Source organism: Diceros bicornis, chromosome 6 (genome assembly GCF_020826845.1).
Source record: "Diceros bicornis minor isolate mBicDic1 chromosome 6, mDicBic1.mat.cur, whole genome shotgun sequence".
In the NCBI taxonomy this organism is placed as follows: Eukaryota; Metazoa; Chordata; class Mammalia; order Perissodactyla; family Rhinocerotidae; genus Diceros; species Diceros bicornis.
This window is the reverse complement of record NC_080745.1, coordinates 62,493,080-62,509,631: the sequence shown is the minus strand read 5'-3', so window position 1 is coordinate 62,509,631 and position 16,552 is coordinate 62,493,080. Positions and strand designations below refer to the sequence as shown.

Genomic DNA, 16,552 nt, shown 5'->3' with positions numbered 1-16,552 from the left:
TCTGATTCATCCTTGTGTCTTCTCAGTGCCTAACATGATTGGCTGGCTCTGAAAGTGGTTTAGGAATGAAGAAGAGCAAGCCCAAAAAAGGGACTGGATGAGCCTTTGCTTTCCTCTTAACCATTCTTGACCATTTTGTCCCTCTTTGAGGATCTGATGAAAGCTTTGGACTATCTCTAGGAAAGTATAGGTGAACACACACACACACACAGAATCTTGCACACAGGTAGTCTATCAAGCAATGGACCCTGGTTAAGAGCCCCTGCCTTATGGCTCTGGTAGGTTCCACTTACACTATCTCAGCATCATCTCATTCTGTGCCACATCCTCCACATCTGCACACCCCTGCTCACCTGCTCTGCATCTGTGCATGCTCTAATCTTTCCACAGTAGAGGTGTTGGCTAGGTCCTGATCTGGAACTTGGTCATACTGGTCTAAGATTTGTTAAAAATGGTTGCTTTTCGTTGTTCCTCCAGAGGGGGTACATTGGCTAACCATGACCCTGAGGAATAATGGCTTCCCGAACAGCACAGTTTACTTGATGTTTAAAAGATGACCTTTAGGGGCCGGCCCGGTGGCGCAAGCGGTTAAGTGCGCGCGCTCTGCTGCGGCGGCCCGGGGTTCGCTGGTTCGGATCCCGGGCGCGCACCGACGCACTGCTTGGTAAGCCATGCTGTGGCGGCGTCCCATATAAAGTGGAGGAAGATGGGCACCGATGTTAGCCCAGGGCCGTCTTCCTCAGCAAAAAAAAGAGGAGGATTGGCGGATGTTAGCTCAGGGCTGATCTCCTCACAAAAAAAAAAAAAAAGATGACCTTTAAGTGGGCAGCCCATCCTTGACCCCACCTTAGGAGAAGGGGCCTCCTTTTCTCACGATCACCAAAGCCAGCCCTGCAAGAAGCCCGGAGATAAAGCTTTGCAAGCCTGTTGGTTGAGACTAGACTTGCCTCAGACAACAGCCTGCCTCAGACTTTCTGGCTTTCCACCCTACCATCACCCTCTTGCTGTCACCCTATCCTTGTGGCCTGCATGGTGGTTGACTTTTCCCCCATTAGATCCTCTTTCTTGATTTCCTGAGTCACTCCTTTCAGCTTGTATTTGTTTGACATTCAGAGCCATTTCCTATTTGGTAATGTTTGGGGCTTTCATGGGGTAGAACATGCCCATAGTTCTTCCTTCTGTTCCCATTCAGCAGTGTCCTCTGTTCTCTAGATTCTGGCTGCGACTCAGTCACTGACACTGAGACTGAGGACGAGAAGGTCCTTCCCTACTCGAAGCAGCAGAGCCTGCCGCCGGAGACTTCGCCTGGGAACCTGATGGTGGTGCAGCCGGACCGCATTCGCTGTGGGGTAGGCACTCCTGGGGCTGGTGGATCGGTGTCGGAACATGGGCTTTCAGGCTTTTCAATGGATATGTTGTAATAAAGGGAGCGGGGTTCTCCTGTTGCACTGCGGTGTAATCCCAGCCTTCCCGTGGGGTTTCCCCTGTACATTAGCTACTCTGGGAACCCCAGTGTCTGAGCCTGGGGCACACGTCACTCGTTTAAGTCAAAGAGAGACGAGCCCTGGAATGTATGTGTCATCAATCTAAGATATTCGTTCATGGATCAAAAATTTAGAACATGTGGGAGACCAGCAGACATGAGCATAATAAGACATTTCTGCCAACCCTGGAGTTAGAGGCCTGGGTCTGTTCGTACCTGCCTGGCACTGGGAGGAAGGAGATAAAGGGCATTTTGAAAGCTTGCTTCTCTGTCAGCTCATCGCTGGCATGGCCCAAAGGAGTGCCTTGAAGCTTGATGGCTGAAATTTGCTGGCCAATATTGCTTCCTAAAGGGAGAAGATTAATGCCTACGCATAACGTGGCTAACATTTCCAGGGGTGGGACATATATCAACAGGTGGCTTGAATGTGATGGCCAACTGATCACCACTGTCATTTGACTCATACCATAGTATTGATAGTTTTCCATTACATTTCCTTTCCTGATGAATAATGTGTAATATTAGTTCAGAGCAGCAAAACGCTTCCCTGTGGACACAAGCCCTTTGCTAAGATTGCCACCTTGGGCTCCTTGAGACAAGAGGCCTTGAGAGCTGTGGCAATGTGAAGTACTAGCTTCCTTGCACTTGAGTGGTTTTCTGTGTAGTCTGAGGCTACGAGGCATTGGGCAAGGGCTCCCTATGTGGGCATTGCAAACTGCGGCTTTGGGCTGGATTGAACTCATAGACATGTTTGGTTTGGACTGCACAGTGTTTTAAAAATTAGGCATGAAAATCTGAGATCAGGCTGGTGGATGCCTGTGGTGAGGGGGTTTGGAACTACAGAATGATGCCCTTCGCATGCCTCCCTGATTTCCAGGCTTTCGTGCCTTCTCCCATCCTGGCTCCCCATTAAGCCAGGATTCTCCTTGTTGCCTGCTCTAGGCCTCTGGGTCCTGGGGCGGCTGGGCAGGGGTTGGGTCCTAACTGTCAACAGGGGAGACACACTTGTTCTCTCAGGCTCTCCATGCACCCTGGGAGAAGGAGCAGATGGGACAGGGCTGGGCCTGCAACAGGAGTCTGCTCAACCACAAACTCATTGCACTCAGCCTCCGCAGCCTCCAGGAGCCAGAACATGCCCCTCCCTTGCCTGTTGTAAAATCATGGCCCTTGTCATGAGGGGCTACTATAAGAACTTTATAGCAGAATCTTAGGATGAGCATTTGGGGATTTGCTCTGGCCAGAAATCACTCCTTTCCCCCTGTTTTTTGGAGGGCCTATCCTTACCAGTTCAGTCTTGAAAGGACCATTCCCCAGTTTAGCACAGTAAAGCAACATAATTCCATTTGGCAGCCTCAGCAAGAGATCTCCAAGCAAGGTAAAATAGCTATTCAGGTTGCTCAATGCCTTGGGAAAATTAATCCTCCAATAAATCTTATTTATTTTTGTTTTATTTTTATCCATAAAACAACAGAAGTTTTTTTGTTTTGGGGAACAGCATAAGTTGCAGAACATCAGAGGGCTTCTCCAGGCTGGTGCCTCTCACACTGTAAGGTGCATGAGTCACCCAGGGGTCTTGGTAAAATGCAAATTCTGGTTCAGTAGGTCCAGGAAGGGCCTGAGATTCTGCATTTCTGACAAGCTTCCAGGGGATGCTGATGCTGCTGGTCCCTTGGCCTCAGTTTGAGTAACAAGGCTAGTCTAAAGCTGCTCCTCAAACTCTCTGTGGTGAAGAACTTTTGTTTTTTTAAATCTCCAATTCTACCATGGACCAATGCTTTTATAAAATACAATAAAGAAAGAAATGCTATAAAACTGAAATAAAAAGACATATAAAATACCAGCCCCAGGTTTTTAATATAATTATTATTAGGTTCAACAGACATAAATTACTCCATCAAATTGCTATAAAGGTTTATAAATAAATGTTCACTCTTGGTTTTTGTAACTTGTCTTGTTGGGACCCGTGGCAAACAGTCGCTGCCCAGCACTGGACTGCAGACCCCACCCTGCTCTGGAACAGCCTCACTAGATAGAGCTGGGGCTGTGGGAGCTGGGGAGACCCTCTGGCCCAGCACCCTAATAGGGGACCCAGGAGGGAGAGCGGATGATGACGGGTCTCCCGTTCCAGGCAGAAACCACTGTCTACGTCATTGTGAGATGTAAGTTGGATGAGAGGGTGACAACAGAAGCAGAATTTTCTCCTGAGGATTCTCCGTCAATAAGGGTGGAAGCCAAGCTGGAGAATGAGTACACCGTTTCCATGAAGGCTCCCAGTAAGTAGCCCCATTTACCTCTGGAAATTGGGCATCATGTTCTGGAAGAGGCCCCCTCTTGCTCTCTTTGACCTGTCCTGTCTTTGTTCAGCAACTGAGAAAAGTGACATGTTGTAGAAAAATAGATATGAGATGGAGAAAAAAGTGAATATATTAAAATTTTTATCATTATAAAGTTCATATATTAACATTTTTCGAAATTAGAGAAAAGTAGGCAAAAAGTCATCTGACACTCTACCACTTAGTCTTTTTGCCTTTGTTCACAATCTTTAAAAACATAGTTGTTCCAATAGTATCTATTACCTTATATCTGTTTCTCTTTATGTAATCTTAATTTATTCTCTCCCCACCCATTTACCCTGGTGCTATTACATAGACTTTGCAACTTGCCATTTTACAACATATTTTTTTCTAATACAAAAGTAATGTGTGTTCAATACAGAAAACTTGAAGAGTACAGTAACCATAAAAGAAAGTAGGTAGAAAATTACGCATATGCTCACCCCAAAGGAAATCACTGGTTTCTATATTTTTCCACATCTGTGCACATAGCATCATATTGTCTTATAGCCCACTTTCATGACCTGGAAATACACTATGAGTATTTTCATGTTAATAAATATTCTTTTACAACATGATGCTTAATGGTTGCAAGGTAATCCGTTGTAGAGATGTACCATAGTTTATAAGACCTTGTGTTAGACCTGTATCTTATAGCTGTGACTTTTGAAGCTGTGTAATGCTTAGTTGAATAGAAGTATCATCTTTTAAATTTTCATTTCCTCATTGTCACATATATGTGTGATTTCTGGTTTCTTATTGTCTTATTGTTTTAAATTATGAAATATTGAGCATCTTTATGCATGCATGTTCTTTTTCTCTTTTGTATTTAGGATTATTTCCTCAAGATGGAATCCCTGAAACAATGAGTATTTTTAAGGGTCCTGGAAAATAGTGCTTAATTGCTTTCTGAAATGTTACTACTACCAAGTTTATTTGCTATACTATCACCAACACTAGCCGTTATCATTTTAAATATTTTTGCTAATTTGATACAGTTTTGAAAAGTAGCCCATTGTTTCAATTTGCATTTCTTTGATTACTAGTGAGGTTGAATATTTTTCCATGTTCTCTACTTGTTGCATTTCCTCTTTTGTGAATCGAATCTTTGTGGTTGGTGTATTTTTAATTTTTTCTTTCCCCCTCAAAACCCCTTCCTGTGGTGTAGAGAGAGAGCACCCAGGGAGAGGGCATAGTCATGACAGCAGCAGAGCAAGTGAATCAGTTCTACTGGCCCAGTGTGGTGGAAGCACGGAGTTCTACCTACCACGATCTCTCCCATCTTCTGCTGACCACTAGCCTTTGTATAAAGTGCTTTCGACTCAACTCTCCTTCCTGTTTATTGCAGCACTGGGCCGACAGCAGTGAACAAAACAGATGCAAATCTTCCAAAAATTAAATTGCAGACCCAATGAGGACAATTCCTCTGCCTCAGAGGCCTTCCGTGGGCTAGTCTGCTCACCTTCCACTTCTACCCTTTCCTCACTTTCCTATCCCCCAGCTCACCTCCAAGTCCTTTCTTCCAGCCCCCAATTAATTTCTTCCCCATTAAGATGAATCTTTTTCCCTGGACTCTTGTTCTTTGGGCACTTTTATAGTATCTTCTCTTCTGTTCAGACCTTTCATCTGGGAATGTTTCACTGAAGATATATTCCGGGGATTTAGTGGTGTGCGAAAGCGTTATCAGCTATTATACTGACATGGAAGAAATTGGGAATTTATTGTCCAATGCTGCGAATCCTGTGGAGTTCATGTGTCAGGTAAGGAAGTACCTGAGTTTTCTGGACATGTAGTTTCTGCTCATGGTACATGAGCCTCAAATCTGCTGGATGGGAGATAGCTGGATTTAAAATCTGACTGTCTTCCCTTTTGTATTTAGGCCTTTAAAATTGTGCCCTACAACACAGAGACCCTCGATAAACTGCTAACTGAGTCCCTGAAGAACAACATCCCTGCAAGTGGACTACACCTCTTTGGAATCAACCAGCTAGAAGAAGAAGATATGATGACAAGTAAGTCAATAAATAGTCAAACCTCAGGAAACCCGCAGTGGGTGGATTCCATTTGTTGGTTTCACCATCTGGGCAACCTGTGCTCATACTTTCTGCTGGTTCCTGCTCTACAGCTCATCCTGTGAGAAGGATTCATTCTTCACTGGCTAGCCAGAGATTCTTCTACATTGTAAATCTGAATAACTCACCTCCTTGCTAAAAACCCTTTGTAATTCCCACTTGCCTTGTAGATAAAATTCAAACTCCTTAATCTGTTTATAAGACCTTCTCAGGGGGCTCCTGCTGCATTTCTGCCCTCATCTCTCTCCGCTCTCTCCCTTGGTTTCTGTGCTCTGCTCTATGGAAGGTATGAATTTCTTTCACCTAATGAAAATTCCACCCTGCCTCTTGCCACCTTGACTCATGGGAATACAGTTTCTTCCTCTCCTCTTTGGTTGCCATTCACCTGGCTAGCTTCTCTTCACCTCCCTGCAGCAGCTTAGGTAGCACTTCCTCAGAAAGTCTTTCTCGAAGCTTCCATAGGTCCCATCTATGTGCTGCCGCCTCCCCCAGCATGTTGGGTGTCCTCTGTCCTAGTGCTCCTCAGCTGTGTCTGTCTTCTTTGCTAGGCTGTCAGCTCAGTGAAGGTTGGAACTGTGCCTGGGTGGCTCATGGTAGGCTGGGAACAAATATTTGTTCCATGAGGGAGGAGCAGTCTCGTGTGCACATGTGATGTGCTGGGAGCTGGGAGAACCATTTGCATGGGGATGGTACCTGGTGCGCTGGACAGGATGCCTGTTATGGTACTTCTGTGGACATCACCCTTACTTCATACTGTGGTTGTACTGCACAAATGGGACCAAGTCTCTGGTTACCCTCTGCCCACATTCCATCCTTCCTTAGCCTAAGAGAACCATAAGGAGGAGGTTATATTACCTTCAAGTCCTCCTGGGGGCATTCTCTTGTTGCCTCTCCCTATTTTCCTACTGCGGAATGTTCTTGCATCACTTGCAGCAAGTGTTAGTATTCTCTATTCTTAAACTTAGGGCTCAGGAGGGAGTATTTCATATCCTGACAGTGTGGGATCCTGGTGACATTTTCAGACCCTTCATCCCGAGGATCATATCCTGGTGAATAGGAATGGGTTTGTCTTATTTAAAAAAACAAGCAAACTATATATATATATATATATATATATATATATATATATATATATATATATATGTATTATATATGTATATATATACATAAAAGTATATGTGTATATGTATGTATGTTTATATCTCTCTCTATATATCACTGTTGGATTTAGAAATCAACTTTTATGAAAACAAAAAAAAAAGATTTGTCCGCCAGCTCCACAATGCAAACACGCCTGTGTTCTTGCTTGAGTTTGACTTGCTGTATCCAGATGTGAGTAGGTGGAGGGGGTCAAGAAGCTCCAATGGCGCTCAAGGGTGCTTTGTTTCCCACAAATCAGAGGGATGTTAATGGACATCCTGGGGTTCACGTGCATTAATACCAACATTCAAAACCCGTCCTAAATAAGGAACTCACTGAGTACCATCTTATTAATCCTCCCAGGCCCCTTTGAGATATTCTGGAAATATTTTGTAGTTCAAAACTAAGGGCCATGGAAAGGCTAAATAACATACCCAGGACTACTTGGCGTACTTTATGAAATTGGGAATAAGAGCTAAGAAGATGGACTTCTTTCTTTTAATCAGCACAAAACCGTTGTTTTAAAGTGCTGTGAAATTTGCAGAGAAGGTCAAAACATGATTCCTGTTGTACTTTGTGGCTTTAGGAAATCAGCACATTTTGAATTAGTATTATTTCTCAGGATTCTCCGATCCTTTTAGACAAAGAAGGTAGGATATTAATTATTAGATTTGCTAATTAATTAACATATCATTTCTTCTGTCCTCTGAGGGCATAATCTTCAGTGCTGCCCCGAGGGAAGCTGTCAGATGTTAGACCAATCAGCCAAGAAGTAACGATTGAGTGCCTGCTGGATGCTGTGCTAGGCTTGCCAGCTTCATCTCTGTGAACAGGGTGCCCTGTGCCTTCATTTTTGTCTGTCTGTTAAGTTTTCCTTGACAATTTTTCAGATCAGAGGGATGAAGAGCTGCCCACCTTGTTGCATTTTGCTGCAAAGTATGGACTGAAGAACCTCACTGCTTTGTTGCTCACCTGCCCAGGAGCCCTACAGGCATATAGTGTGGCCAACAAGCATGGCCACTACCCCAACACCATCGCTGAGAAACATGGTTTCAGGGACCTGCGGCAGTTCATCGACGAGTATGTGGTAAGGTCAAGGAGGGAGAGGCCCTGGGATTGGAAATGCACTATGTGGTCCTAGGGCTGCCTTTTCACCAAAGACATGGCTGGTGTTCATCTCTAGTGCGTGCCTCTTCTAATAGGGCCAGTCTGTGTGGGCTTAAGAGATGAGCCCTGGAGTCACATGGGTTCAAATTCCTGTACTAACACTTGTCAGCCACAAGCCTTTGGGCAAATCATGTATCCTCTCTCTCTCAGTTTCCTAATATGCAGAAGGAAGATAATAATAGTTCTACCCATAGGATTGTTTTGAGGATAAAAGGAAATAATGTATGTAAAGCACTGAGGTCCTCCCTCAAAGAATTTACAGAGACATTTATAGAGTGAATCTGCTGAAGGTTAATGCCGATCCCTCTTCCCTGGTCACCTCCCCACCCACCTCCAGGGAACCTTGGCAGGGTGCTCCCAGCTGCCTCGCCCACCATCAGCCCCAGGTGAACTGTGTTAAGATTGGTTCCTTCCCTAGCAGAGACCACAATAAAGCTCTGCACCTGAGGCTTCAGGGAGACCACTGTGAGGCCCCACCTCTGCTGACAGCTTGTTTCTCTTTCTGAGTCTCTGCCTGTCTTAAGGTAGATATGCCCAGTTTATCTGCTTATCTGGTTTTAGACCCCCAGATCCTCCTTGATCACTGACTTCTGGGTCCTTCTTTGAGTGTAAGCTCATCCTATGCCTAGGCCTTATTCCATGCCTCAACATTGCTTTCATTGTCTTGGAGGCAGCTGCCCTTCCTGTCTCTACCTTTTTCTGGCTTTCCTCCATCTTCACAATTCACAGCAGGGATGCAAGAATAGCTCAGCCTCTCGTATGGGGCTGTGACCTCAAAAGGAGCAATAAATACAACACAGTCTTGCTTTCTACTTTCAGACAAGAGTGAGCCTGGTGCCTCCCCAGAAACTTAACTCTCTGCTCTGTATTTGACATTCTACAAGGCAGTGACTCACTGAGGCATGTAGAGGGGGCTTCCCAAAGTTTTGAAGTGATTAAATGTGTTGAATGAATAGACTAGTGTGAGTGCCTGTTTTGGGTATTGTTGATATAAATGAGGCTAAAAGGTGCTCACAGTCCTGGAGTATTTACTCGGCTTTACTTTGAAGTCATAAATGTATAAAATGCAGTGTTTCATTTCCATGCTAACAGTTTTTATTAAGGACATACTGGGTTCACAGTAATAACTACTATTTATTGAATTTATTTGATTGGCAAATGCATTATCTCATTTAATCCTCACCACAATCCTTTAAAGCTGACAGTATTGTTATCTCTCTGAGGAAGAGCGCTTAGAAAGGTAGAGTAATTGTGCCTAGGGTCACACGCTAGTAAGGGTGGAGATAGAATTTGAAGCTAGTTGGATACTAAAGCTGGGCTTGTTGTTCTACTCTGTGTAACAGGGAAGTTTAAAGACACACTTTCAGTTTGCACTGAAGTTAATCTGGTTCACATTTCTCATATCATCTTTGTTCCCCAACTATAATCACCTTCCACCAATGCATCTGCAGCATTGCTACCAAAAGGTTGTCCTACTTGTTGTTTATGACCTCTATGAACTGTCCCATTTCCTCTTTCCACCACATCAAAACCAAATGCCAGAACTTGTCTCCTGCACTTCACAGCTGTCACCTGGTCTACTCCTTGGGTCCCATTAGAAACCAACACAGAGTGTCAATAGCAGATTAGCTCTCTTGGGGTAGTGATGATGAAAATGAGGATTTTTGTGGATTGATGCTGAAATATGGATTGTGAAACACCGAAGTTTCTTACCAGGAAAAGAGGTTTCAGAGAAGCCAGCTCTCTGGCTTCACAACCACCTGGAGGCAGAACGATGGAGGACAGCCTGTCTGACTTCAGGGCCTTCATCCATGACCATCTCTCCTCTTGGGCATCCAGGATATAAAACTGAGGGGGCTGCTTTGGAGATGTGCACTGTCGGGCACCTTGGAGCAGCCTGCGTGGAGGAACAGGGACTAGCGAATCAAGTTCCTGAGGGACCTCCCACTACACATAAGTGCAAGAACACCTTGGCTGCTGCCCTGTTTAGCCCATTTGAGTTTCTATGTGGCTGGTCAGTAAGGGTTACACCCTTGTGTGTCTTTTGTTCCCTTTTGAGGAACCACTAGGATGTAGTAGAAAGGTCAGAAGCCAGGATTACAGGCCCTTGAGTAAGGCACTAGATTTTTCTGAGCTTTGGTTTTATCTGTGAACTAGGGAATATTATACCTTTCTCAAGCAGTGGTGGCAAGGATGACCTGAGATGATATCTAGGCAAATACCTAGCATCGTACCTGACACATAACAGGTGCTCATAAGAAAGTTTTAAATTTGTGTCCTCTGGTCACTGGACATTTAACGAGTGTCTCCTGCATGCATGACTCCATGCATAGTGTTGGGGGAAGATACAAAGATTAAGACAAAACACATCAAACAAACAAAAAAAGACTTGGAGCCTGGCCTCAAGGAGCTTTCAGTCTGGTGAGAAGTACTGACGTACACACTTAGTTGCAACCCTGACCCAGGTGAACCTTTACCTTGCTGTCACCAGCCCGCTCAGAGGCCTAACTCTACCCAGAAAGCCAGGCTGTCTCAGTGTGCCTGTGGGTCCCGTCTTCTCTTTCAGGAAACTGTGGACATGCTGAAGAGTCACATTAAAGAGGAACTGATGCAAGGGGAGGAGGCTGACGCCGTGTATGAGTCCATGGCCCACCTTTCCACAGACCTGCTCATGAAATGCTCCCTCAACCCCGGCTGCGACGAGGATCTGTACGAGTCCATGGCTGCCTTCGTCCCGGCTGCCACCGATGACCTCTGTAAGTAGCACAGCGCAGTTCTGCTTCCAGCTTTCTGCTGACGAACGGCTTTCTTCATTCTGGTATATGGGGGAAGTCCCTTTCTTACCCCCACCCCAGAGAGATGAAGATCCTGTTTTACACAAAGTTAGATCTGTCATCATGTGCTGTGACAAGCAGAATCCTTCTCCAAACTTCCTCTGCTATAACCACTGTATGACTGGAAAGTTTAAGCAAGGCCTGGAAGTCAGAGCTGATGAAGGCATTGCCTCGTGATCTGAGAAGCTAAATCAGTGTCTCTCAGCCCTGTCAGTCCCACCGCACCCTTTTTATAGCAAAGATTTTGTAATGTCCCCTTTATGACACTGCCATGAGATTCGTATATAATATAACCTACCTACATAGGAAATTTTTAGAAATCAGATGTATGCCCTAATCGAAATATAAAAGAGAACTTAAAGGAGAGGAAGTTTTCAGGCACATGAGGACATAATGAAATAGTCAGATGCAGACACTTACACTCAGAATCACTGCCACTCTTGTGGCCTCAGATGTTGACTGACACATGTCTGTTGTATCGGGGACTGGAATACCGCCAGCAACCTTGGTATCGGCACCTGGATTTTTCTAAATGGGAACGATCCTTCACACTCCCTTCTCCATTTTCATAGTAATTCAATTCCTGGAAAATTCAGTATATATTAAAACCAGGCAAAAATACAAGTTGTATTTACATATGAAGTAGGTTATACGTTTCTAGGCTCAGAGAATTATAAGCAGGTTTTTTTTTTGGTAACCTGATTTTATTGGATTAATGTATAGTAAACTTATTTCCAAAATATCATATCTCCAGGACATGATTTTTCTTCTGAATTGCTTAACAAATTTTGCCCATTTTTGGTTATCTTAATTGTTTTTTCCAATAACAAAAGTAACACACTCTTACAAAAACTTGAAATAAAATAGAAATGTATAACTGAGTTATTAAAAGTCCATATAACTCCACTCACCCAACCAATGTAACACTTGTAATAGTTAGGTGGGTATATTTGTCCATATTTTTTCTTGTAACTGCTGATATTAAGTAAAAAATGTACATACATACATATACATATACACTGCTGTGTATAAATATGTACCATAAGCAGTTATTTTTTTTTACCTATATGTATGTCTAGTGAAATATTTAAAAGTCATGAGGGACACAAAACACTTCATTGTGCAGGGCTGTCCCACACACTGCAGGGTATCTAGCGTCGTTCTCCCTTCTCCTGCTAAATGGCAGTAGTGTCACTCCATCATGGTGACAACCCGAAACACCCTCATGGATTTTCCAAACCTCCCCTAGAGGGCAGTGCTGCTCCCCTTGAGAACCATTGGTCTAAAGTTGGATTTTAACGCATATACCAGGGTTGAAACAGGAGGACCACAAAATGGGCCCCCTAAGAGCCTTCTTAATATGTTACCACCATTTGTTATCAAATGAAACACTGCCTAAGACTTCGCTTTCCTCCCATTTGGTCTAATTAATAGATTCAAGAAAGACAAGACAAATACCCCTTCTGGAATGGGCTAGATTGAGTATTGCCAGTTTTCAGCCTGAGAGGACAGTGGCGCCCTGGGCCCGCGGGGCATTGGGCCTGATTTTCCCATCCATGGACGGAAAAGCAGGCACCAGGAGGGTACCTTGGAGCAGCAGGTGCAGGTGGGTCAGGGGGCCAGAGGCGACCCTGACACTAACAGGGTCTTGGACATTACAACCCCAGCACCTGGAAGGTGTGGTCCAGTGGTTGTTAGGTGCTTGCCAGTCAGATTGGCTGCTCCTCTGGGGGAGGAGGGGAGAGAGGGAAAGAGCAGTAGACGTTCTCTTCCAGCACCTAACTGGCAGGACTGGAAGCACTGGTGGAAGCTCTTCCCAAATGAGCAGTGACTTGGTAGGGAGGTGAGGAGAGAAGGTATCATCCCCACCATCCACATCCTCCATCTCACTGAATCCTTAAAGCAATCGTACAAGGATGCTTTTATTAACCTGCACTTTATGAATGAGGAAACTGAGGCACAGAGAGGTTAAACAACTTTCCCAAAGTCTCACAGCTAATAAGTGATAGAGCCTGGATTTGAACCCAGGTCTTTCTGTCTCTAGGACTGTATTCTATATTCCATGCCAGAAATTTCCATCACATGCCACAAATTTTAGTCCTGGTTTCTTTAAAAAAAAAACACCAGCACCTACACCATGCTTCCTCTTTCAGGGGCCCAGACATTAGCTCACAAAAGAGCCTCTGGCGCCCCCTGCCCTTGCACATCCATCCATCTCTCCATGTACCCAACAAGCATTTCCGGAGCATCTACTATGTTTCAGCTACTTACCTCTCCTGGGTGTTGGGGAGACAAGGGAGGCCAAGACACAGTCCTTTCCAATCTGGAACAGAGACCCACGCACAAAAGAACATTTGGAGAACAACCAGAACCCACTTGGGAAGCCAGAGACTGTGCACCATCATTTCTGCCCTGTGTCCTTAGTATGGGGCAGTTGAATGATTCAAGAGTCCCCCACTTTACTGGAATTTTAGTGTTCACAGAGAGCCTTAACACCTGTTATCCCCTGGATGCTCCAGCATGTGAAATTCCCCCACCATCAGTGGACAGCTGCGGGGGATGCTAACAGCAGCCATCCCATTATTCCTCGTGCGCCCGGCCCCTCACAACAGGAACGGTGAGCCTCTCCAGCACTTCCCAAGGCAGTGGAGAGGTGGAGCCAGCCTGGTTTGTGGCCACCTGGCAACTTGTAAAGTTACATGGAGTCGGTGGGATTCTGGTTGCCGTGGAACTAGAAGGAGGCCACCAGCAGGCAGGCTGTAGAATTTGGCTGCTTTTGGGGTGGGAAAAGGAAACCCACTGCATTTTTCACTTGCCAGATCATATAAACTCTGAATTTTCTGATTCTAGATGTGATTTGGTTTGTGTTTTTGTCTCTGTGGTTTAATCTTGAGAATGACCACTTACCTACTGGCCCAGAAGGAGCAGCAACTTGTCCTGGGGAGGAACCCTTCATTTTACTAGCAGTGACTCTGTAGGGGAGAAGGCAATTTAGTTCATAAATAAGTAGGACAAACTGATAAATCTAAGAGGCATATTTGCAACACTACTCGGCACAGTAATAACTCGAAACATCTACCAGCCCTTTCCAGTCAACAGACTGCTTTTATCTCTGTTATCTCAGCTGATCGTCCTTGGGCTTGGTGGATAGAATTATCTCCATTTTACAGAGGAGAAAACTAAGATTCTAAGATTTAGTAACTTAAGTCATATTGTGGGAGAACTGGGTCTGGAACCTGCGTCTACAGATTCGCAGGGGACAAGTCAGTCTGCTGCCCCCCTGGGACAGAGGACTCTCCGGGCTGCCCTTCTTCTAGGGTCTGCATTTGCCAGCCCTGGGATGGACCCTGGGACAGGAGATATTTCTAAATGTCTAAATAGCTGAGTTTATCAGTGCCCGCCTTTGTTACCATTCAACCCTAGAGGCTGAAAATAAACATATTAAGGAAATTAGGCTGTCTTTATTCACTCACTCCCTCATTCATTCACTCCCTCACAGGACAAACATTATGCAATGCAGCCTTTAGGCCAGCTTCTTACCATTGCTTTGAAGGTCACTAACTGTGTTGGGACGAATCTCCCTCTTTCTATCTTGAGTTTTAGAAAAGGGATAGTAGTAAGATCTTCTTCACCAGAGGGAATCCAAAACAACCACTGAGTAGGAAGGTTGTCAGGGAAACTCCCAGTGTTGAATGAAGTGGGGCTGGGGCATCATGTTGGGTTCTGACCCTGAGATTTTATGATTCTACTCCAATCTCTCCTTCCCCTGAACTTGCGTGGGTGTGCGCACACTCACACACACACCCCCTCACACTCAGTCTTTGGTTTAGATATGCTGCCACCAGGTGGTAACTACGTGTATTTGTTATCAGACCAGCTTTCCCCGCCATTCTCCTGGGAATTTTTTGCTCAAGACCCCACAGATTTAAACTATCAACTTCCGCACCTTACTACGTAAGAAATAAGTGTCGTTATTAAAGGTCAGCTTGTGCAAACACTAAATAAAAATCAAGGCACACCTCTCTTGGGGTGTTTCCACTATCTCCCAATCTTTTTCTCAGTTCTTTTGCCCCTGCCCTTGCCTTCAGAGAATGATACAGTGGTCCTGGTGGTCCTTTGATGTAGGTAGCACATTTGTGCGGAAACCTTACCCAGTGACTGGTCACTTCCCTGAGGCTCTGGGTACTAACACCTCAGGAGCCATTTCTGGGAGGCCCTTGTCCAGCTGTTTCCAAGGTAATCCGCTTGTGGATTTAGCTCTGCTTAAATATCTCAGAGGCTCATCTTTCTTCCATAGGAGAAAGGAGTAAAAGGAGAAAGGCTAGTATCTCATTTCTAGAAACTCTAAACTCACACGAGTCACTCTAATCCATCCCAGAGGGCTGTTCTGCTTCACATGACTCCTGTGTTGAACTTTTCTTTTGCACCCCTGCTCCCTCTGCCCAGTTCTGCAGCGCAAGTTTGTGTAGTGCAGAGAGCTGACCTAGCCCTAGCTAACTTGCTGGCTACCGTTAGCAACCTCCTTGGTAACTGGCGTCTTTGTAACAGATCATCTCCAGCAGGGTTTTCTTGACCTGAGCTCTCTGTGGGCTGGATCCCCTCTGAGCTGGGGGCATAGTTGGGCTCAGTAAAGGGCCTTGCAACCCAGCCTATAAGGTCTGAGCCAGCTGAAGGACCATTTGTAAGCAAAATTGTTAAGTTACTGATTTGCTTCTGGAACATGCCACTTTCCCTATTTGCACCCTCTTCTCTCAGGAGTTTCTCCTCCTGTGGCCACTGAGACTGTGCCATCCTCCTGCTATCCGTCTTGGGAAGATTCTGGCTAGTAGAGCTAAGAGATGCTTTAGGGGCAGTGGGGCTGGGTGCAAGGCATGAGATCCTACAGCAAGGACAGATCTCATTCAGAGGCAAAGCTGTCCTGTCCAGGGCTGTAAATGACCCAGCAGGACAAAGGGAGGCAGATGCACCATGTGGGAGATGAGGCTCAAGGCACTTCCTGACTTCCATTGCTTTTCACTCCTCCAGACGTGCAAGAACTGTGTTGGGGACATAGGTACGCTGGCATGCTGGGTTGAATGTTTTAAAGTTAATAAGATAACATCCCCACCACCAGTGGTGGCTTTGCTTAACAGATCTTGTCTGCATAAGGAAACTTTTATTTGTATCTTCTCCTAACCCTTTCACTCTTAGCTCCTTCTTTTTCACTGCCAGTGCCGCCATCACTCCTAAGCCCCCGTGATTTCAGACTCCATTCTCTTCTCTCTGTCCTTCTGTCTCTGTCTCTGATTCTAACTCTGTCTAGTCTGTCTGTCTCTCTCTGTCACTCTCTCTCTGTCTCTCTCCCCCTGACTCCCTCTGTCTTTTCCTCTCTCTGTCTGTCTCTCTGTCTCATTGTCTGTGTGTGTGTGTGTGTGTGTGTGTGTGTGCGCGCGCGCGCGCGCGCGCGCGCGCGCGCATGTGTGTGACTCTCTCTTTCTCTCTCTCTCCTTTCCATCACTTCTCCATTAGGGTATGGAAAAGTTG

The 16,552-nt window shown here is 45.2% G+C and overlaps 1 protein-coding gene across 4 annotated transcripts in view; it reads left to right on the top strand.

The window, feature by feature from the left end:
• The window catches only part of PIK3AP1 (phosphoinositide-3-kinase adaptor protein 1), a 115,436-nt gene that overhangs the window by 48,697 nt on the left and 50,187 nt on the right, over nt 1-16,552 (top strand). For all 4 annotated transcript variants that reach the window (XM_058543638.1, XM_058543637.1, XM_058543639.1 and 1 more), the window contains 6 exons: nt 1,213-1,349; nt 3,612-3,756; nt 5,434-5,576; nt 5,696-5,828; nt 7,919-8,115; nt 10,762-10,951. In XM_058543638.1, coding sequence (XP_058399621.1) covers nt 1,213-1,349; nt 3,612-3,756; nt 5,434-5,576; nt 5,696-5,828; nt 7,919-8,115; nt 10,762-10,951 — 945 coding nt within the window. The remainder of the gene's footprint in view (nt 1-1,212; nt 1,350-3,611; nt 3,757-5,433; nt 5,577-5,695; nt 5,829-7,918; nt 8,116-10,761; nt 10,952-16,552) is intronic.